We start from the raw sequence: 23469 nt of genomic DNA on the forward strand, positions 1-23469 counted from the left end.
TTTGACTTTTGTAAAACTTAGATGCACAATTTTTTACATGAAACATTCACTTGAAATGTAATTTTTTATATTAACTTTTTTATTATTTTAAATAGTCTTGTTGTAATAAATTCACTTGAAACTCGAATATATTACACTATGTACTACCAATTGAGATTAATTTAAAGGGATAACTACAATGTTTTTCCTTTTTTCAATTATTATTATTATTAGCATGTGCTCGTGTCCTACTTTAGGTTTTTTATCGATAAAATAATTGAAGTTGTATAATTTTATTTGATTATTTTAAAATTTAGTTATTTGATTGGTAAAGAAAAACACAGTGATGAATAAAAGTAGCTAAAATAAAGCATTAAAATTAGCTAAACTTTGACAAAAAAAAACAAAACTAGCTAAACTAATTTTATTACTTGTCTTCTAATGAATTCAACACAAGAGTTCATTAAACTAATAAATAACAAATGTCGACGGTTGTTAATAATAACACAAGTTTATAGCCGACATTTTATTTCCCGTTTAGAGACTATCCACCACACTCATTTGTAATCCATCTCAAAATCCTTATCAAGTAACTTAAGATCATTAACTAAAGTAACGGACACTTCACGTGCAGTGGATGCAATATATGGGCGTGCGTGAGTTTTGTGATTGTTCTATTTAGAATTTTAGATTAATGCGTGGAAGATGAATCATATAAAATCGTGCAGCTTAAATATCAACAAGGTCCCGTAGCTCAGTTGGTTAGAGCGTTGGTCTTATGAGCCGAAGGTCGCGGGTTCGAGCCCCGCCGGGACCAATCGGCTTATTTTATTTTTTTTTTGACAAATTCTTTTTTCATTTTATTAATCAATAATTTTTGTCACAAAAAAATAAAAAATAAAGTCTCTGCTTTTTCATCAAAGAGTAACAACGAACAAGTAAACTTCAAGTCCATAAAAATGGCGAAATAATTTGACAGCGCACACACAGTTTTGTGGAAACAAAATGGTGCACAGTGCATACGATTGTTTAGAACTCGTCTCCAATTTCAACGGCAAGATCGAAGCAATCCAATCCTACGGTTCAAAGCTTCTACTCGGTTGCTCCGATGGATCTCTCCGAATTTACTCACCGGAAACTGAATCCTCCGATCATTCAAAACCTTACTTGCTTGAAAAGAACCTTACTGGTTTCGCGAAGAAGCCTATTGTTTCAATGGAAGTTGTTGAATCCAGAGAACTCCTTTTATCGCTCTCTGAATCCATCGCTTTTCATAGACTTTCTAGTTTGGAAACTATAGCAGTTATTACTAAAGCTAAAGGTGCTAACGTTTTTTGCTGGGATGATCGGAGAGGGTTTCTTTGTTTCGCGAGGCAAAAGCGCGTTTGCATTTTCAGACATGATGGTAATAATTCAGTATCTCTGTTATTTCATTGTTAGATAGATGAAGATTTTGCTGTGATTCATTGAAATTCAAATTCAAATCGAAATTGAAAAAAATTGTTAGATGTGGATAGCAGAAAATAGCGGTTTGTTTAAATTCCTGTAAGCTACAAAACTATAGAGATAATACTTTATAGTACTAAATAGTGTATAGTAGAAGAACAGTGATTAGTTCAAATTTCGCTAGTATGCTATATGCTATAGGTGCCACCTATGAAGCACGGACATAGACACGACACGGCCACGGCCACTGACACGTCGACACCGATAATAATTTGAGAAAATGACATAATTCAATGTAATCATAAGTGTCGGTGTCGTGTCGGTGTCTGACACCGGGACACGCCTAATCTAAGGAGTGTCTGTGCTTCATAGGTTGCTAATACCTATATATAAGAAAAAACCGGGTCAACAAAAGTTGATGTATCTTGTCTAAAATTTGGACTAGATACATTTGCTACTAGAGGGAGTATTTGACAATATTGATTGAAATTGATGTTAAAATTTGAAATTGAAGTTGAAATTTAAATTGTGGATGTAGGTGGTAGGGGATTTGTGGAGGTGAAAGAGTTTGGTGTACCGGATGTGGTGAAGTCTATGAGTTGGTGTGGGGAGAATATATGTTTGGGGATTAGAAGAGAATATATGATTTTGAATACTTCAAACGGTGCTTTGTCTGAGGTTTTTACTTCTGGGAGACTAGCGCCGCCTTTAGTAGTGCCGCTTCCATCTGGGGAGCTGCTTCTTGGAAAGGTATTATTCTCTACTTTGAATGTGTATTTATGTTGTATGTTGTGTGTCTGATTTCTTTGTTGCTTGTTTTGTTAGGTTAGAGGAAGTAATTTGATTTGTTGATGCATTTTTTTCAGGAGAACATTGGGGTCTTTGTGGATCAAAATGGGAAACTTATTCCTGAAGGCAGGATTTTATGGTCAGAGGCGCCCTTGGAAGTTGTGATTCAGAAGCCGTATGCTATTGCTTTGCTGTCCAGATTCGTGGAGGTAACTGACTGTTAGGAAAAAATATGGTTTTTTCTTATTATGAAAGAGGTTGTGAATCTATGTTCTTTATATGGCCATTGTTTTACAGATTCGTTCTCTTCGACAACCTTATCCATTGATACAAACTATTGTTCTTCGCAATGTTCGTCATCTTTGCCAAAGCAGTAATTCCGTGATACTTGCTTTGGATAATTCTATTCAAGGCCTCTTCCCCGTTCCTCTTGGAGCCCAGGTACTGTAAATGATAGACACATTTTGCCACAGCTCTAATACAAATGGAAATGCAGTAAATAATGCGTCTTCATTGGTTATTTTAAAGTTAGGGATATTGATATTTCGTTGCAGATGGTGAAAGTTATGAATTTTGATATTTCTTTGCAGATTGTCCAACTAACTGCTTCTGGCAACTTTGAAGAGGCTTTGTCATTGTGCAAGCTCCTTCCACCTGAAGAGTCAAGTCTACGTGCTGCAAAGGAGGGATCAATTCATATAAGGTTATTTGCAATCATGGATTATTCTTTCTAAAGAAACAGACTAGGCAATTTTCTCTATTGAACTGAATACCTTTGATTTACTAGTTCATCCTATTTCTGAGCCCCCTATTGGCTGATTAAGTTTGGATTGACTGTCGATGTGTACTATGTATCAATATGATCATGATGTCTACAATGTGTTCTAGCTCTATCTGTGTACATATGTTCGACTAATGTGGGTTTTTAAATGATGGCTACAGTAGTGATAATAATTGTAACTTTGTTTAGTGGAAGATTTTTCCTTTTATAAATTACGTTGAGCTTAACATATTAATCATTGCTTGCTTTGCATTTTTCTGAAAATGAGGTTAAATGAGTTTGTTTCATGTTGTTATAGATATGCCCATTATCTTTTTGAGAACGGAAGCTATGAGGATGCTATGGACCATTTTCTGGCATCTCAAGTAGATATAACCTATGTGCTTTCTCTTTATCCATCCATTATCCTTCCAAAGACAACTATTGTTCATGAGCCAGAGAAGTTGGACATTGAAAGGGATGCTTCCCATCTCTCCAGAGTTTCGTCAGGTCTTTCAGATGATATGGAACCCTCATCATCTGAAGAGAGTGCAGCACTTGAATCCAAAAAAACAAACCATAATATGCTTATGGGTCTCATAAAATATTTACAGAAGAAGCGAGGCAATTTTATTGAGAAGGCTACTGCAGAGGGGACTGAAGAAGTTGTCTTAGACGCAGTTGGGGATAGCTTTGCATCCTACAATAGGTTTAAGAAAGCAAACAAGGTGAAACTAGTTATTTTTTATTCATTGTTTAATATATCTCCAATGTGTGATGCGTATTGACAATGATTATGGATTAAATTTGGTACAACTTGCAACTCACGCCTTTCAGTTGGAGGCTAACCTGGATATTGTTATGCCCGTATAAAGGTTTATTGACAATTACACACAGGCACATGTCACATGCCCACACATATCGTTTTATTTGTAGAACATGCAGGATGAATGTAGATTGCTTGACACATGTTGTCCTTAATCATTTTGAAATATCAAAATAGTTTAATCATCATAATTTATTACTTACCACAGTTGTTACTGAAGCTATCATTTTGAAATTATTGGTGTCAGGGGCGTGGTAATATTTCGGTTGGTTCTGTAGCTCGGGAGTTGGCTGCAATATTAGATACTGCTCTACTCCAAGCATTGCTTCTTACTGGACAGACTTCAGCGGCTTTAGAATTGCTTAGAGGTGTTAATTACTGTGATATGAAAATATGTGAAGAAATACTCCGGAAAGGCAACCTTAATGTTGCTTTATTAGAACTTTACAAGTGCAAGTCATTGCACCGACAAGCTCTTGAACTTCTTCACAAGTTGGTGGAAGAGTCAATATCCAGTCAGTCTGAAATCACACAAAGGTTCAAGCCTGAGGACATCGTTGAATATCTCAAGGTAGTTTTTTTTAGGAACAGTTTGTATTTTTCTTGTTAATTTTGAAGGGCTGACATTGGCTAAATTTTATGCTGACTTATACACTAAAGAACTTATTTCTAACAATGGCTGTTTCATAAAAGAAAGAAAAAAAAACTGATTTGTATTGGTTCTTGGGAGTTAGGAAGCAGTACTGTCTGAATGTATGACATCATATAATCTTGAATCAGATAGAGCAAGTCCCCTCTTTAAAAAAAATTTGGCCAAGTTATTGGGTGGTATTATTATCATTAGGTTCTTGTGTAAATGGAGATCACATGAAGTTTTATTTTTTTTGTGTGTGGAAATGGAAAATGTTAGTTGTTATGGGGAGTTTAACCTGCTTATCACATGAAGGTATTATTCTTTTGCTTTATATGATAGTCTAGATCAGATGAAATTTTGTCATTCAACATTTTTTTTGTTCTGTGGCATTGTTTTGCTAACAAAAATTGTTTTAGATTTTTCATGTTTGGCTAATTCAGTTCTTTTCCTCTGCAATACTGGAAAACATTGTTTGTGTATTCTCTTACAGATTAATTAGAAAAATGTCTTTAGTTTCCTTTTTTATGGATTTAAGTTTGCGAGAAGACTCATAACCTCCAACTCAGTGAAGTTTCTGATTCTCAGTTTTTTATTTGGTGGGTTTCTGATGCAGCCACTATGTGAGACAGACCCCATACTTGTTCTGGAATTCTCAATGCTTGTTCTTGAAAGCTGTCCATCCCAAACTATTGAGCTCTTTCTGTCCGGAAATATACCAGCGGATATGGTGAATTCATATTTGAAGCAGCACTCTCCAAACATGCAAGCTAGGTACTTGGAGCTCATGCTTGCGATGAATGAGAATGCCATATCTGGCAATCTGCAAAACGAAATGGTGAGGGTCTCTCGCATCTTATTTAAAGGCTCTAAGAAATGAATCGGTTTTCCGTTTTCTTTTGGTCGTGGAGAAGGGTTGGGTTATTTCATGACAAATTGACAATAGCTTTTGAAAATTTTGTAAAAATATTCTTGGTGATGATTGTACAAGCTCAGTGCTCTTTTATCAGCATGTTTTATATATGAATATTTTTTTTTTTTGACGCAATATATGAATATGGTTAATAATAAGAGAATTATGTATTTACTTACAGTAATCTGTAATGTAGGTAAACATCTACCTATCTGAAGTACTTGATTGGCATGCTGACTTAAATGCTCAACAAAATTGGGACGAGAAAACTTACACCCCAACTAGGAAAAAATTATTGTCGGCTTTAGAAGGTATATCAGGATACAATCCAGAGGTTCTGCTGAAACGTCTTCCTCAAGATGCTTTATACGAAGAGCGTGCATTATTGTTGGGAAAAATGAACCAACATGAACTGGCGTTGGCTCTGTATGTACATAAGGTATATCTGTACATATCCATTATCATCTATTTACTCTGATGGGGAGTTTTTTTCGATATAGCCATTTTCTGATATTCCAAATGCACTTAAGTTCATTCTTTATTGTACAAGTGTGGCACTGTCATATAAATCATGGCTTGTAAACTGATGAGCAACACTATGATAATAATTAAGTGTACTTTTCGTTTGCAGCTTCATGTTCCAGAATTGGCATTATCCTATTGTGATCGGGTGTACGAGTCTATGCATCAGCCATCTGTAAAAAATTCAAGAAACATATACCTATTGCTTCTGCAAATCTATTTGAATCCTCGAAGGACCACAGCAAGCTTTGAAAATATAATTTCACATCTATTATTAACCTCACCAAGTTCAGCCATGTCTAGAGTTAGTTCAACATCTGTAAAAAGCAAAGGAGGCCGAGGAACCAAGAAAATTGCTGAGATTGAGGGTGCAGAGGACTCAAAAGTTAGTTTGAGCAGCACTGACAGTAGCAAGAGTGATGGTGATACGGATGAATTTAATGAGGGTGGCTCTACTATCATGCTTGATGAGGTCCTTGACCTGTTGAGCCGCAGGTGGGATAGAATAAATGGAGCTCAGGCCCTTAAACTTTTACCAAGAGAGACTAAGTTACAGGTAACCATTGCTTGTTGCTGCACCATAACTGTAGACACTATTTTTTTTCCCTGTTAGGAGAAAGTTTATATTTTTACCAATCATTTTAGTTCATTCAGTCTGGTAAGAAGGTTATCTGTAATCTGCAGGATTTGCTATCATTTCTTGGACCCCTTTTGAGAAAATCTAGTGAAATGTACCGTAACTATTCGGTGATCAAGAGCTTGAGACAGAGTGAGAACCTTCAGGTAAGTGTACCCTGGAATCAAAATTTCATCTGTTTAATATTTTAGTGGAATTTGTAGGATCGGTGGCTATAGTCACTATTAGTTAGTTCCTGCTTCTGATTGGATTTACCATACAAAATCACATCATCTTATTTTCTAGCGCTTGTATTGTTGGATGCAACGTGACAACAACTAGCTGCACATACATGCATATTTATAATTGCAGATACTTCTGTTTTGTTAGCAACTAGCATGATTCAATTTGTTTTGCACAGGTGAAAGATGAACTGTATAGTCAGAGGAAATCAGTTGTAAAGGTAACTGGCGATAGCATGTGTTCTCTGTGCCGAAAGAAAATAGGGACTAGTGTTTTTGCTGTCTACCCCAACGGGAGCACTCTTGTGCACTTCGTCTGTTTTAAAGATTCTCAAAATATGAAAGCAGTGACCAAAGGGACTCAATTGAGGAAGCGATAATAATGAAACTGTGGCTATACGGCTAATACCAATTGATGGTCCAGCTGCCTTGTTTTTCCATGGTAGTTGCTGGTTGGTGGATTATGATGACAATTTCACTGTAATTTGTCTTCTGAAGCTTGTTTCTTTCCAGTGCATTAGTGTGAAAAGCGAGTTTTGATATGTAAAGAGCGCGATGTGTTTTGCCTTTGTTTTGTTGTGATTGTAAATATGGGGTTATTATAGAGGTCAGGCATGTATTTTAGCATTGAAAGGGGACAGTTTTCCCACCTCATTTTCGAACTGTGTTGTATAATTGTATCATTATTATCACAATTTTTCTACCGTGACATGTAGTATTCTTGTTACTATTTAACTGTTGCTTTACAATGTCAAAGTTAAAGTTCAGTTTTAATATCGTACAAAAACAAAAAAGGTTCAGTTTTACTGTAATATATATTAAAAAATCAGTGGGAAATTGTTGTATAAATATGGTGTATATTCCTAATCCTAAATTACGGTCACGTAGTGGCTATACTTTTGGGAATAATAATTTACAAGTCCTTTTAGAGGATTATAGCACTCCTCTCATTTGTAAATTATTATTTCTAAGGTATAGTCATTAGTATTCCCAAAGTATATTTGTTGACAAAAATAGTTCTACCTTAAAAATGGACAATGTTTTTCCTTTTATGATGAGATATTTCAACATAATTAAATAAAAGAAATTCAATCCTCCAAATTATTATCTTGATTAACGAAGATTTTATATAAAATAAATTGATAAAAACAATATATAATACTTTTAATGGTTAAAATTCATGAGTCTCATGAAATTTATATGGGACATATATTTTTTTTATAAGATTCATATGAATTTCGACCAATAAAAGAGAGCGTGTTGAACACTATATATAATTATTATTACTATAATATATGCTACTTTCTCAAAAAAAAAAAACAAATTCATACGGTTATAAGTATTAAATCCACATATTTATCAACAATCGGTTCCATGGTCTAGCGGTTAGGACATTGGACTCTGAATCCAGTAACCCGAGTTCAAGTCTCGGTGGAACCTATTTTTTGTTTTTTTGCATTTTTTTGGTTATTCCTATTCACTACGATTATTGCTTTTGCCCAAATACGTTGCAACTAACGAATTAAAGTTCGTTTTAAAATCTTAATTTTTATTTAACACATGTTTGATTGATTCCATGCTTTGTGCTAATGATAAATTATTTTCTTTCTTTTTTCTTCAAAATTGGAAAAGAGTTAAAAACCAATTACAAAAGCAATGCCACCATTATGAGGGACTTGGATCGGCAAATGTAGCATGTAGCAGCTTCACGTAGTAGACAATCTCGATCATAAACTTATGATCAAACGACTCCTATTTAAGCAGTTAAATTTGACAGTTTAACACAATATTCAATCTCATACATTCCTTTTTGACCAAACGGCCAAGAACAATCAACAATTACTATCTCCATGTAGTAATTGTGTGAAATCCAAATCCATTATAGAGAGTTCAATGAGAATTGATTTAGAATATGTCGCTCTTACATGAAAGCTAATAAATGCACCGATGATTTGACTAATATACTCCCCCCGTCCACTATTATCAACAAATTTGATTTTTTACATTGAAAAAATGATGTATCTGGTACGTAATATGGATCGTATACATCACTTTTTCAATGTATCAGAAAAGTTCAAATTGCTTATAATAAGAACCGGATAGAGTAAATGTTGTGATAGAAGTGGAGTATTGATTATTTATAGCCGAAGTTGGACATTTGTTGTTGGCTGATGTTATTTAAACATTTAACCATGCTTAATTATTTTTTGTTTTGTATTGGCTAAATATTAACCGTTGGTTCACTTCATATACTGTTCTCTCCTGTCTCCATTTGTTTAACATTACAGAATTCTTAAAAGTAGAATCTTTTAAGATTCATATTAAATTCTGAGAGTACATTTTAAGGTAAAAAGTTAGCGAAGTTCTTACAACTGTTGTGGCATAGTAACACCCATTAAAAATAAATTAACAATCTCAAATGATGTTTACTATTGGAGATGCTCCCAAACACCAGAACAAATATGAAAGCATCGAGACCAAAAACACAAAAGACTATTTAGAACTAATCCATCTCGTTAATTAATGTACCAGCTGCACAATCATCATATTTATATACTACTATATGGATAACATTAATAACATGTACTTTTGTTTGGACCTTAGAAACTTTCCTTATAGTTGGGTTATGCTAAACAGTGCCCCCGTGGCACTACTTAAGCATACTAAAAAAAGAAACAAATGAAAAAGTTAATGATGAGAGAGAATAACTTTTTACATATTAAAACATTGAATGCACAATTTACGAGATAAAATTTCCATATTTATATCCTTAACTAGTGCCCGGGGGCACTGTTTAGCATTTTCCTATATAGTTTAAATCACACACCAATTACTAGTTTCATAGTGTCATCTCTTGAATCGAGTTTACTTATAATAATCACATTGTATTAACTTCCTTGTTCCTTGTGTTTCCCCATAGTCTTCCACCTATTGCTTTGTCACTCATTCACATCCTTATTATAGTCAATGATTCTTTCTAATTTAGTGACTAGTTGCCAAAAAAATTACTTATCTTATCGAAATATAGTACAGTAATATCTTAAAAAAGTTTACAAAGAACTGGTTTTATAAGGATGAGTTAGATCCAATATAAAAACCTAATATCATATCAGAGAATGTACATTCGGTCCACCCACCAAATTATTCAAGACGCACCAAATCCAACGGTGTATAAAAACCTAACACCTCTTCTTCTCATCTAAAATCCTCCAAAGGTTTTTGGTTGCAATGACATCCAAAGCATCCAACATGGTTTCTTCTCATGATTCCAATCAACAATGGACAACCAAGAAGAACAAACTATTTGAAAATGCATTGGCAATATATGACAAGGAAACTTCTGACCGTTGGTATAATATAGCCATGTTTGTTGGAGGAACAACTGAAGTGGAAATCAAGAAGCAATATGAGATACTTGAAGAAGACATCAAAAACATCGAGTCAGGCAAAGTTCCCCTGCCTGTTTATAGGATAGACACTGGATGTAGTAAAGTAAACATCAGCAGTGCTAATTAAAGGTAACAGATCTGTTTCTCCATTGACAACATTGTCAAAACATTATATTATCAACTATCTCAATAAATAGTATTGTTATTCTAATATTCTATCAATGAAACTAACACTTACTGATTAGTATGATTTTGCTGATTACTATTATTAATTATGCCACAATTTTTCAGTCAAAGGGCACCTATAGTGGGATGAAAATGCTTCCTAAACTAATAGCTACTTACTTTAAATCCTTTACTTCCTAATAACATCAATGAGAATTCATGTTTATAGGAGATTTAAAACAAATTTATTGTTTACTTGCAGAGAAGTCCTTACAAGTTAAACAGCTTTTAGATATTGAGACGCAGAAACTAATTTCAACTTATTAAGTTCTAAGAAGGTCTGGTTTAAAAAACTCAGGCATTGCAAGATTTTTTTAATATTTTCTTTTTCATGAATCATAAATTACAATGTACATAGCACAACAGCTTAATCCAATAATCGATATATTTGCATGCTTCAAAGGTGCATTTTAAATTCTAATGAATATCTTATATCTTATTTAAAATATGATTATGAATCTTCTACTTTTGTGTTTCAAGTTTATTGCGTCGAAGATGATATGATAAGGTACTCATCAGAAAATTTATGCCTAAATGATATGAATCTTAGTTTTCTAACTGTGTTCTTTTTTGTTACAAATTATGTGCAGTGCAGACTAAGGAACTTGGAACTCTATTGAACACCATTATCTGAGAAGTCGTTTAACGGTAGGAGCATTGACTAGTCACTCTTGTAACTCTTTTTTTAGCTGTCTGTAACTAATTTCTCTATACATACGATTTGCTATCGCGCCTCTTTTCAAATATCAGAGATCAAAGCCTTAAATAAACATTGTTGCAGCTTTCTATTATGCAAAATTGAATATTAATTTCAATCAATTCATAAGAGGACTAAAGTTCTACAACCGAAGAAGAAAGTTAATGTCAAATAAGTTTACAATGCTAACTACAAATACAAACTCAATGATAATCACAAGAAAGTGTAAAATCCCACTTGAATATTACTCATTAAGTGGTGTGAACAATTGAATACATTAACGACAATTTAGTATAATCATTTGTTCTAACTTCTAAGGTTTCTAGTATATAATATAAACTTACAAAACACTCATCTCATCCACTGATGATTCAGAAAAACATCTAGTTCCTTGTAGATTTTTTTTGACACATCTAGTTCCTTGTAGATGAATGAAGTTGTACCGAGTTTTCGTTTTCACCTTCCTTTGTGCTTTCGCTGTTTTTTCCAAAACCCTTTGATGCATTTACTATCTGTTTCAAACAATATATAATAAGTCATTTGTGAGAATCACAAACAGAGATTTCATATATGTATATATACATCCACAGTCGAAAATATACCTTTTGAATGGTGTTTCTCAAGCATCTCTTGTGTTCATCAGCAGATGCATTGATAAATTCATGAAAGTGGTCTCTTAATTTCGACACAAAACTCCCGTTCCCAGACTTATTTCTTTGACAGAATGTAACTTTTTGTGCTGGCTTGACTTGTAGTTTTTCATCAATCTGCTTGTTGTTTGAATCCATTCTTACAAACACCTGGCAAAAAGTTAACCCAGTTGACAAAGACCCATTTAGAATCTATTGTAGGCAACCTCATCTTGTAATTATGAAATAATGAGTGCATGTTTGGAATTGCAGTGAATCTGATAAAATCGCAGTAGCACCGTGATTTTGTTGAAACAAACTCTTTAGTATAGCTTTTACTAATAACACAGTGGCACACCGTTGTTTCACCAAACTATAAAATCATAGTAGCACCATGATTTTGTTGAAACAAACTCCTTAGTGTAGTTTTTGTTAATAACACAGAAACTCACCGCTAAAGTAGTTACCCTAAAGGGATACTCCCTTTTGCCAACAACTAGAAATAGTGATCAAGGTGTTATTTATTTGATTCACCAACAAGCACAGCCGTCCCTGAGTATTTAGAGGTCTTGGGCGAATAATAAAAATGGACCCCTAATAAAAAAAAATACAATTTTTTTAAAAATTCCAACAAATTCTCCCGAGCATTAACATTAGCATTTACATTAGTATTAACATTAGCATTTTCCTCCATATTTTCAGTAGAAACCATATTTTCAAGAATTCCAATATCAACATTCTGATTTTCAACAGGAATTTGCGGTTCTTTTATAATAAATTTATCAAGGGCTCCTGATTGAGATTGTGTTAACTCGTCAAGTCTTTACTTTTTGTTACGCTTCTCACATCCAGAATCAAACTTTCTAATCTTAGGAGGCATAGATGAATAATAAAAATAAATGTACAGAAATTTCTCAAAACATCAACAACATCCTTGTTTAGTAATAGACTATTAGTTCCTGTTCGACAACAATACATCAACACCAATGTATCATTATATCAATGCTGATGAAAAAAGACAATATGGTGAATCTATTCATTGTCTTTAGGTAGAGGAACTAATATCAATGCTTAACAAATAATTTAGTTCTTTTTGGTAAAAAAAGACAAGATTTTTCCATTTAAACTATAATATCAAATATCGATCTTAATAATGCCTTTTGCAACTTTGCTTATAATATTCTTAGAATTGAGTATTGGGCCTAACTCATCCTTACAAAACCGGCTTGTAAAGTGAGGATTGCCTCCGGTATATAAACACTTAGTCGGACCATCTCTCAACCAACGTGGGACTCTTTAACAAATATCAAATATCCAGTTCGACAACAATAACAGTACCAATATATATGAATTGAAGCATATCAACAACAACAACATCATCAACAATAAACAATGAATAAAGAAAATAAAGAAGAACAAATTAAAAGTTAGAAAAGGAAAAACCTGATCAACTAACTTTGAATTTTTTTAGTTTCCTTATTGTTAGTAGAAGGTCACTTTGTCAGACTCAAAGGGAAGGTCGGTGGATGCGGTTGTCACCGGAGGTAGCAGCGGTGCGGTGGCGGTGCGGTGGCTGGCCTTGCGACGGAAAAGTTCGACGGTGAAGGGAAGGGCTTACAGAGACGTGAAGTGTGTTACTGGGGAGAGAATGTGAGATTTTTTTTTGTTGTTAATATACTTTTGCTTTTCTGGGCCTTTTATTGTTGTTGGGCCTTCTATTTACTACTTAAACCCCTCAATATAACTAGGCTTATTCTCTTTAGGCTCAATATGTTCTAAGGCATCTCAATATGCTTTGAAAATTTGATGAGTTTTAGAGGATATTGAGGGCCTAAAAAGAATTTTTCTATAACTACCTAAATCTTTTTTAAAATTAATTGAGGCCTTGGGTTGGGGCCTATTGCCATGGCCCAAAACCGGACCCGTCAACAAGATAACAATTAGTTTGTTGGTTAGAATTAGATGTTGCACTATACTTTGTAAATTATGAAGTAAGTACATCTCTAAGATTAAGTGTGTTCCGATGTCGGGCACCGACACGATACCAATATTTATGATTACATTGAATTATGTCATTTTCTTAAATTATTATCGATGTTGATGTGTCAATATTTGTGTTGTGTCCGGTGTACATGTCTGTGTCCGTGCTTCATAACGCTTATAGATATGATCATATAAACTATGAAATCGTTCAAAGTTCAAACAGACATTTCACATACATTTACCATGCACCCATCTTCACACTCCTTTCAACACTTCAAAGTTCAAAGTTAACTCTGAATTTTACATCACATGGATAAAATTCGTGTGCAATTCAACTGGTAAATAAATAAAAAAAGATAATTTGTGCTCATAGTTTGTATATCAAAGGATAAATTTTTAACCGTTAGGCTACTTAAAAAAAAGTATGATTAAATTGTAGAGAGTAAGGCTGCTCTTGAGTTTTATCTAGTTTTCTCTCCAAAGCAAGGAAAGTAAAATTACATGACCCAAATGGGGAGGAAAGTGAAATTATGAGACCCGCGCCTATTAGTAGAATGAAGCTTTTTTTCTACCTGACAGTGTTCCAAACGAAGCAAAGTACTTGGATTTGTAAGCTTTACATCCATCCTTACCAAATATTTCATTCACCTTTCATGTTTTTCCAACACATTATTAGTGTTTCTTGTTTTTGAAAGGTTATTAGCGTTTTTTGTAGCTTTGATAAATCACAGCAAAATTAACATTGGAATGCAAGATTGATAAGACAAATGTATATTAAAACACATTGTCGAGTCGCATGAAGCAGGACGGAAACATGACGTCCAAATTATAAACGATTTTTATTTTATATTCATTACTAAAATAATCAAAATAAGAATTTTATCTACCCATCAATTTTCTTCAGCAAAACTGTTTATCCTCATCCCATCACATCCTAAAGAGTCATGCTATTTAGAAAAATACAATGTACTATTATCAGAAAATATGGCGGATGAATATCAGTAAAGATCATTGTAGTTTTGACTTGTGTATTCATATTAGCACCAACTTGTTGCAACTTTCAGCCTTTCCTTTTTTCAATTGATACTTAAAACTCCAGTGTTCCCTATTAGAGTACAAAAAAACTGGTGAAACATATAATATATGCCACATTACATCAGCTTCTTTACAATGTATAAGAATCTGGAACTCTTCATTCATTTTGGGCTGTCGAACTCGGGTGGGAGAGGAGAATAAACGTGCACCAAATTTACACAAACTTGAGTGCTCTACCAGATCGATCCTACATTCAACTATGTTCTCCACGCTAACCAAAATTGCTTTTCTAATTAATCAAATTGACCAGAGACAAAATTTTCTCATTTTTACATAAATAACAATACTACACTAATTTGTAATCCTTGGTGGCCTGAGAAAGTATACACTCCTCACAAACCCTTTTCCAACTTCACCTACCGCTTTTAGCACCTTCCGAGGGTCATATCCTTCCTCAATCACTTCCTCTTGCTTCCGCTTCTTTGAAAAAGAATAAAAAACAGTGATCAGACGATCCATTTGCTTAGATTTTTTATTAGTAGTCAGAATTCATAATATATTTAGCAATCAATCAACAATATATGCACTGTACCTTGGTAGGAGACGATTTCCTCCACGTTAGGCCGATGGCATCACCTCCTAGAGAATCATGCCATAACTGGAATGTGGTAGAAAACTCTTTCTACGAATTACAAGTGAGGATATCAAAATTAGTCAAGGTGCCACCAGATGGAAACAACATCGCTATGTTCAAAATCAAATAATTTTCATTGTACTTACCTCTAAATCTTTGATAAAGCACCTTGATGGATTGAAGTCTACCATCAATTTATTTTTAAGTTCCTCTGGCCTACCTTTCAAATCTTTAGGCAACAAAAAGGGTTGGAAGAACTTGCTAGCATGTCCTTTAGCAACTTGCGTTCCTGTTAACATTGCCGATGAGAATATCATTTGAGTAGTAAGCTTGTGAAAGTGAAGATAGATGAAGTCAGGGGGAAGGTCAAACATAAATTTCTAATGAGAAGAACTATACCGTGAACAACTTCTGATGAAAAGAGAAGCCTTTGAGGATATGCGAGTTTGTCCTTGTGGAGAATAATGATTGCATCAAAATTGTTTAAAGGAGTTCGTAAAATGCACTGCAGCAAGATTTGAATAATTCATTAGACTTTTAAAAAAAATCTCATTCTAATCTACAAGACTACAACTGAAAGTTGAAACAAATAAACAACTAAAAACTCTGCTCAACTTACCTCCCATCTATATGGACCAATCTCCTCCTGAAATGTGAGTTTCGTCAGCAAATTTGCACTGCTCCGGGCATATGCAACCAACCTTTTAAGTTCCTGTTAATAATTCATTACAATGCAACAAACACCACATTATCAATTAGCATGCACTCGCTATATTAAACAGAACTGAAATGTTGACATAAAGGTTCAAAACAATAGTATGATCAACTTTTACTGAACCCCAACTATTGTGAATATTAATCATCACTACTATCAACTTATTGTTATTTCAAGACAGTCATATATTGTAGAGAAATTATTCCTAGAATTTAGTGACTAAACGGAGTGAGGACAGACACTACAATACAATTAACAAAGAGAGGAATGCAACCAAGAAACTTCAGACCTTATGAAATATATATGAACAAAACTCAAATTATATCCAATTTAAAGAATAACTAACCAGTGCACTAGGTGATAATCCAGTCCAAGCCTCAGATGCTTTATCATAAAATGTAGCCAAGAACATCACTGGCCCTACATTTTCTCCATTCTCTCCCTGACCTTTTCTTCTTAGCAAAAAGTTATCCTGAAAATTCATACAGTTACCATCAAGAACATATATTTCCCAAGACCAACATTAACAAGTTTTTACTTTCATTTTTTTATATTGAAGAGAGGAGAGCCCCGAAAAATAACAGACTACAAAGAAATCAACAAGTTTTTAAATAAGAGACACAACTTACATTTATTTCTTTTTCATCACTTTGGCTCAAGTCATTATTTATGTCAACAACCAAGGGAGAAAAAGTCCAATCGTAGTTTGAGAGCAACTGCAGGAACCTGTAAATGAAATAAAAAAATGTTTATAATATGTACAAATCAATAACCATGGTTAGAAATCTGGATGCTCAGTTTCAGTCCCGTCTGTCCTAACTTCATACCCAATTGTGAAACCCCTAAGCAAGGGAATGGCCATGTTAACTGTGGTAATGATATTTATGACATTCTCCCGAGAAAGTTAGGTTTAAAGAGCACAATTCCTTTTGCTTAGTAAGACACTCAATATCTCCCATCATATTCCGAGTAAATTAGTAACAATAATTAGAAAACACACCTTAAAAATCCAGTGATCCGCGAGCAGGGAACATCAAATGGCAAAGGATTGAGAAAGAGATATGCAACCAATAACTCAATGGCCTCCTCTACCAAACAAGCGGAAAATAGATGTGAAGCAGCCCAACGTTTTGCTAGTCTGGACAAATAAGAAACCTATGAGTTACAGATTATAAATGGAACTAACACTTGACATAGAAATTTTCAATTGTTCACCTAACTACTGGTCCGTATATTGGGTAACGACTTTGCAGTCCATTGATCATGCTAGCATGTTGACTACGAATCAAAAGTTTCTTGTCTGCAGAATGTACCCGCGATTTTTGATCGCTCCCAACTGCACATTAAAAAGGTTTGATAAGTGAAACTCAAATGGCATTTCCGTTTAAATCAGCAATAATCATCAAGAAGCATAAGCCGTACTTAAACTAAGGGCCCTCTCATGCAAAAGTTTAAGACGAAATGCATATCCTGACATTAACACATCCACATCATCCTCAGTTGCAGTGCATGTCATCCCCCACTTCTTTTGAAGACTGCCATAATAACATAATTGCGTCAAATTAAACACTGAAAAAAAAGAAAGTAAGATACCGAAGCAAATAAAGGACACAAGTCACCACCTTTCTCCAATTTGAATAAGGAAACTAGACTTTGTTTTTTCAATTGCAATTTCATCCATTGGCCAGTTTCCAGAACCTTCCAGCTGTAAAGAGTGAAAAATAAGCTTTGCAAATTTTCTATGTATAGGTCAACTCATTGAGTACCACTGTAGCATAATGTCATACCTGAATCATAATTTCTAGTGGTTGAATGCATGACGAGACCAACTTATTAAGTCTGAGAGATTCAATTTTTTCATTAGCTAGAAGATGAGGTTCAGGTGGGAAGACTGATGTAAACCTGAATGCTGTAAATGATAATGAACACATAACATTAATTTGGATGAGATCGAGCTTCAATGAATTCAACAATGTAGAACCTAAACACCCTTAAACTGTTATTTTTCTTTGGCAAAAAGTTCTCAGTTTTGGTTTAAAATAACACATCCCAAGCATTGACACAAAAGACTTAAAAATTAATACAAGAAAACCTTTGAAGAGTACATATTAGAATAAATAAATGTTTGTTCAGGTGGGTCAATTACCAGAGTCTAAAGGTTGTACGCTAGACACCTTCAAAGGGAGGTTTCCAATAAGACGCAGACGCTTTGATAGAACATCAAATGCCTCCAGCAAACTTCCAGAGTGTGATATAGGATCTGTGGGTTAACCATTTCAAAGAACGGAAACTGTTAATAATATAAGCATAGGGGGTCTAAAAAAAGGAGAATAGGTAAGATTGTTACCTACAGCACCGTGAGCCAAAGAGAAATCAAGTTGATCCACAACTACTGCAATATTTTCCTTAGATAGAGATAGATGACGACTGAGCACGTGCTCAGCTATTTTTTTCAAAATGAGATGTCTTTCCCATTTCTTGCACTCCCATACTATTTTAGAGAAAAAAGCACTACCATGTTAGTCATCAAGATATATTATGCCAGACAGCAAGACAAGAAAGATACACTAGTCATACTTGATCAACAAAATAAATGAATTGCAACAGTAGATGCCTCACCTGTGCTTTCTGCAATTCTACTATCTTTAAATCTTCTAAGCTCTGCTTTTTCTCCCCAAAACTTTCGAAATTCAAGAGCCTGTTTGAAATCACGAGTTAGGAGTTAGGACTGTGGTGCACTCAAAGCAACAAAAATTGAACATAAAAGGAAAAACAGAGTGAACATGAACAAAAGAATGTACCTCTTCTTTACTTTCAGCATTTGGTCCAATATCAACCATCCTAAATGCTTTCTCCAAATCACTGACTGAAATTCCTATGAACAAGGGCTCTTTATCAAGTACTGACAAGCCCTGAAGTTGTGAATTCAATCAGAGACAGCACAGAATACAGAAAAACATGAAGCATATTTTAAATGAGATACTGAAAAGTCATGCTTGAAACCATACATCATTCACGCTCCACTGGCATTCTGCATTTCTCCATATAACTCGAATGGATTTTGCTCTATCATTCAATCCTTTAGCTAATATAGCATGTATTTTCTCCTCATACAATCTCCAGCATTCATCATCCGAACAAAATCTTGATGCATATAGCTCCTTGTTTCCCTTAAAGTTTATTCTATAAGAGCAAAAACATGTAATAAAATAAATTTGCAGCTTTTACAGCTTGAAGCAAACCATCATGAAAATTAATCAACAGAATAACAAATCATTTAATACAGCACCTGAATTAATATGGTATTTATCACCAAAAAGAAAATCAAAGGAAAGAAAGAAAAAAAGGCAAGTCTCCTATATGTTATCATGTAACACAAAAATACACATGCATCATAATTAGGGGTGTATTTGGAAAATAAATAATAAATGTATCTAGTAATTTAAAAAGGAGCTTGTATTTCGGGACAAATTTTAGTCAAATGGGTGCTTATATTTAGGGTCAAAAGGAGCAAGTCCCATGAACCTGTTTTATACTTTCAATATGCATGCTACTTTTGATAAAGAAACACTGGATGAAAAACATTACCTCATACAATAGTCATATTTAACGGCATAGTCAATTTTGTTCATAAAAACTTCCTCAAATCCACCACCTCTACACTTTTCCAGGCATTTAAGTGTTGAAGCAGCCTCACCTTGAAGCTGAACATACAAATGAATAATCAAAATTAGTATTTGTGAGATGTATAATATAAAAAGGAAACGAAAAGGTGCAGTTGCTGTGCTAGCCAAAAAATACCTGAGTAAAACCAATCGTAGACATTCGAAAAGCCAAATTGAAAGCCCCCGATGGATGACATATGACAACTGGAAAGGACCCTTTAAGTTGCATCCTTTCCTGCAAATGGGAATCATGAACACATCAATGAATAGCTTAGAATATAAATGGAAACTTTTATCGAAAAACTTTCATCAATCATAGATTGAGCCATCGTAGTGCAAGTGATTGAATATACAAAGCTACTTACGAGAATATGATTTATTTAAAATTGTACACCATCATATCAATTAAAAATGGGTAAATAACAAATGAAACATGAATGCAAATAAAATAAAAACTTCACGGAAAATAAGCTATAAATAGAGATCTGGATATCAGAACAATCATAAACGGAACATGAACACAAACTATATATAAAATAGATTTACAAAAGCAGACAAAAAAAGGTTAGAGAGCTGGACCTCTTTAGTAATATTTCCCTGTCCTTCCTTTGGAAAGTAGAGACCTCGGCTCCATGTCTCTGATGCAGCTGCAAAAGCAATCACAATAATAAATGTCTATTTAATATCAAACTCTTAAAATCCCCCACTTCCAGTCTAAAGCCCATTTTTAAGTCAGTAGCAAATTGCCTACAAATTCAGTAAGAAACTAACTATACATGGCAGCAAAGATCTGTTTATATAACACTTTTGATGGAATTCAAATATACTAGTCAACTGAAACTTAGATTGTGCATTGAGAATACCAAAATAAGGCAGGCAAACACGGATAGTCATCAAAATTAATCAGTATAGGGGGAGAGACAAATGTGTAGCATATTGAAAGATGACAATCATAACTCTTCCATGTAAATAGGTTCACTTTCATAACAAAAAAATTATGGTGTCCACACATGGCGAGGAGCGCTAAATAAAATGAGCTCAAATTGCAAAGGAGAGTCTATATGTACATACCAATGAAGTTTAAGGTAATGCGAATTATTTCAATTGCCTTCATTGACTTGTTAATTTGTTGCCTGGAGGCGAGATGTGCCAGTATGATAGATAGCAAAAATCCACTCAGGCAATCATGAGCATATATAGAACTTCTCTGTCGAGCCCATACCTAAATTCCGGAAGAGCAACATAAAATTCGGTGTTTCCACGTAAATATTTTATTTTTACTTAACATAATGCACGAACACCCAAAAGAAATTCAAATATCAAACCTTAAGTAGGATTAAAGCCTCTCTTAGTTCCTTCCATTCAAGAAAACAATTATTGATTAATTCAGTGTCCTCTATAAACATATCTTCCAAAATACTAGAATTATACTTCGGTGTAGCTTGAACGGAACTCCCTTCTGAACATTAACAATCAAATCATCAATACGTTGCATCAGAAGGAGCAAAATCTCAAAGAAACCAGATTTAGGTGTTGAAGGAACAAACCGTTATTCGAATTATGAATGTTATTACGCGTCAGGTTTAACTTTGCTATGTTAAAGTTAAAGATAGACGTAGCAGATGGAATAATTCTCACAAAAAAACCATCAAAATCAACAAGCTTTGCAGCTGCAAAAATTTCCCCCATTAGTCATCCCAATATTGTATTAAAATTAATATGCATTCAAATTTAAATGCTAAACTAACACACAGTACGAACCCGGATACACAATAAGTAAGGGCTTTCGAGCTTCATTCTGTAGGGTAGACCATTCAACCCTATCAATAGATGGAGATTTCTCCAAATACTTTTTCAGCAAGCAGAGATAAAGACACCTCTTGCCATGGTACCTATGGTTCAAATAATCCTTCTCATGGAAGCACTCCTATCATAACAGAAAATACAGTTATAAACAGTTACAATATCAAAGTGTACACTCAACACTAATAATAACGGATTTAATTCATATACATAGTTAGTGTATATAGTTTTTATACCGACAAAACAGCACAGAACAAACTTTTAAGGTATTGAACAATTTGTTGTTTTGTAGGATGCTTAGTGGACAAAAGATTATTTTGGTATTTTAGACAACTTGTACCTAGACAAAAAGTTGTCATGTGATTTAGCGAAGGACAAAAAATTCAGTTTTTGTTCAGTCTCTTGCCCTCCAATCTATTAGTCTCAGGAACAGTTTTAAAGTCAAACAGAGTACAATTGGAGTTGTCCTATACAGTCTTTCATATTTTAGCAAATTAGAAGCACCCTAAGATCATTTTTTTTTTGGTCAAGTAGCCTAGTGGCTAGAAATTCCACCTTAAAGGTGAATAAGTGGAGTGTCCGAGGTTCGAACCCTGGCTTCCGCACATATAGTGCGATGTACCTACCAATTGAGTTAAGCTCACTGGGAGCACCCTAAGATCATTAAACGCGTTGACAATGACAGAGCATGCAAATTAAGCTCTAAATTAAATTAAACATTGATTAACATACATGGATACTGTATAAAAATAATCTGCTTCATATTAATGAGTACCTTTGGCAACCTTATAATAAGGTCCACATTTAATTCAGGCCTTGTAAGACTTTGTATGGAGTAACTACCACCAATCTTAAAAACCGACGGCTTCTTAAATTTGAAATCCACTTTATCAGCACCAATGTCCCTAACAAAATTTGGTGCCAAATCAGAAGTTACCTGCAAAATTCAATTAACAAGCATTGAGCACAATAATTATTGAATATTTCAAAAGCTAAACTAATAAAAAAAAAATTGATAGAACAATGACCTTATAGTCTTGAGGGATTTTATCAATGGATGATTTGATAGATGAAACGGTGTCGTTTACGAGTTTAGAAAACTGAAGAGAGTAATCTAGTTGAACTTCTTTCAATAGTTCATTCAATTTGAACTCCATTGAATCCATGGAAGCTGTGAAGTATGTGTGAATAGTAACAGGTTTGGGGGTTTAGGGTTTAAGGAAGAGAGTGGCGGGTGATAAAACTGTTTGTGACTTGACTTTGACAATGTGGGCGGCGGCGTGTAGGACAGGTCTGGTCGTACACGGAGGGGAGATGTCACACCGGAAAGGTGTGTGCGAGAAGGGAATAGCACCGGAAGAGGGTGGCCAGACGGGAAGTTTACGGTGGCGCAGGAATTGCACGAAAGAGAATAGCAAAACTTTTTTTTTGTTGTTGACGGAAACGGAAGAGCAAAACTGAACTTAGGTTTATTAGGTTTATAATATAAACTAGTAAATATAAATAAATTTATTACTAATAAATTTTTATACTATAGTATTTTCTTTCAAGTTTAGGCCCCATTTGAGGTTCCGTTTGTTACGAATTAAAAAAATAGTGATTTTGATATCAAATAATTTAGAGATTAGATTTTAGAGATTTTATAGAAAAGTATAATTTGTTTTGTGTTTGTTTATTATAGTAAGAATCACTAAAATAATTTTTAGTTTGTTTGGATACAACATGTAAAAGTGATTTTTTATTACAAAATAAGTTTCACCTCTTAATATTTGTTTTCTCTCTCCTCTACAAAAAATCTATTATTTGAGAAGCTACTCTTAGCAGCTTCTTATTTTTAGCTGTTTTCTGATTATTTTTAGATTATGATTATTTTAAAAATCTATAACAAACGGATTGTTCTGGTAAAAAACAAGGGGGTTTGTATTATTGATCAAAGGGTGTGATTACACTCAGTTCAATTCCCAACAACC

General features: G+C 34.1%; 2 protein-coding genes, 1 long non-coding RNA gene and 2 other non-coding genes across 6 annotated transcripts; 3 read left to right on the forward strand and 2 right to left on the reverse strand.

Annotated features, from left to right (window-relative positions):
• Positions 1–686: 686 nt before the first annotated feature.
• Positions 687–7435, forward strand: LOC123910319 (vacuolar sorting protein 39-like). Its single transcript, XM_045961415.1, has 12 exons — positions 687–1384; positions 1964–2175; positions 2292–2423; positions 2512–2655; positions 2805–2917; positions 3294–3702; positions 4048–4371; positions 5048–5269; positions 5541–5783; positions 5976–6422; positions 6551–6649; positions 6904–7435. Exons 1-12 carry the CDS (start codon positions 985–987, stop codon positions 7102–7104), a joined length of 2946 nt encoding a protein of 981 aa, XP_045817371.1. The 5' UTR covers positions 687–984; the 3' UTR covers positions 7105–7435.
• On the forward strand, positions 723–796 carry TRNAI-UAU. The gene has a single exon. It is a non-coding gene; the product is annotated as a tRNA-Ile (tRNA).
• Positions 7436–8092: 657 nt separating the features above from the next.
• On the forward strand, positions 8093–8164 carry TRNAQ-CUG. The gene has a single exon. It is a non-coding gene; the product is annotated as a tRNA-Gln (tRNA).
• A 2967-nt stretch (positions 8165–11131) lies between these two features.
• LOC123910320 lies at positions 11132–13328 on the reverse strand. The gene is made up of 3 exons (XR_006810190.1): positions 13121–13328; positions 11638–11835; positions 11132–11547 (listed from the first exon to the last, which is right to left on the reverse strand). It is a non-coding gene; the product is annotated as an uncharacterized LOC123910320 (long non-coding RNA).
• A 1444-nt stretch (positions 13329–14772) lies between these two features.
• LOC123910321 (nucleolar protein 6) lies at positions 14773–22986 on the reverse strand. 2 transcript variants are annotated; one of them, XM_045961416.1, is made up of 26 exons: positions 22528–22986; positions 22275–22436; positions 21458–21623; positions 21244–21366; positions 21022–21155; positions 20768–20918; positions 20276–20343; positions 19833–19931; positions 19620–19735; positions 19040–19214; positions 18833–18943; positions 18651–18729; positions 18379–18522; positions 18178–18291; positions 17819–17940; positions 17654–17736; positions 17454–17566; positions 17247–17367; positions 17032–17169; positions 16661–16757; positions 16378–16503; positions 15936–16028; positions 15716–15821; positions 15463–15605; positions 15275–15364; positions 14773–15162 (listed from the first exon to the last, which is right to left on the reverse strand). In XM_045961416.1, the coding sequence occupies exons 1-26, from the start codon at positions 22663–22665 to the stop codon at positions 15034–15036; spliced, it is 3141 nt and encodes a 1046-aa protein (XP_045817372.1). In that variant the 5' UTR covers positions 22666–22986; the 3' UTR covers positions 14773–15033. The 2 variants fall into 2 exon arrangements, with proteins under 2 accessions (XP_045817372.1, XP_045817373.1); XM_045961417.1 differs by having other exon boundaries at positions 21022–21152; positions 22528–22973.
• Positions 22987–23469: the final 483 nt, after the last annotated feature.

This window comes from Trifolium pratense, linkage group LG2 (assembly GCF_020283565.1).
Source record: "Trifolium pratense cultivar HEN17-A07 linkage group LG2, ARS_RC_1.1, whole genome shotgun sequence".
In the NCBI taxonomy this organism is placed as follows: domain Eukaryota; kingdom Viridiplantae; phylum Streptophyta; class Magnoliopsida; order Fabales; family Fabaceae; genus Trifolium; species Trifolium pratense.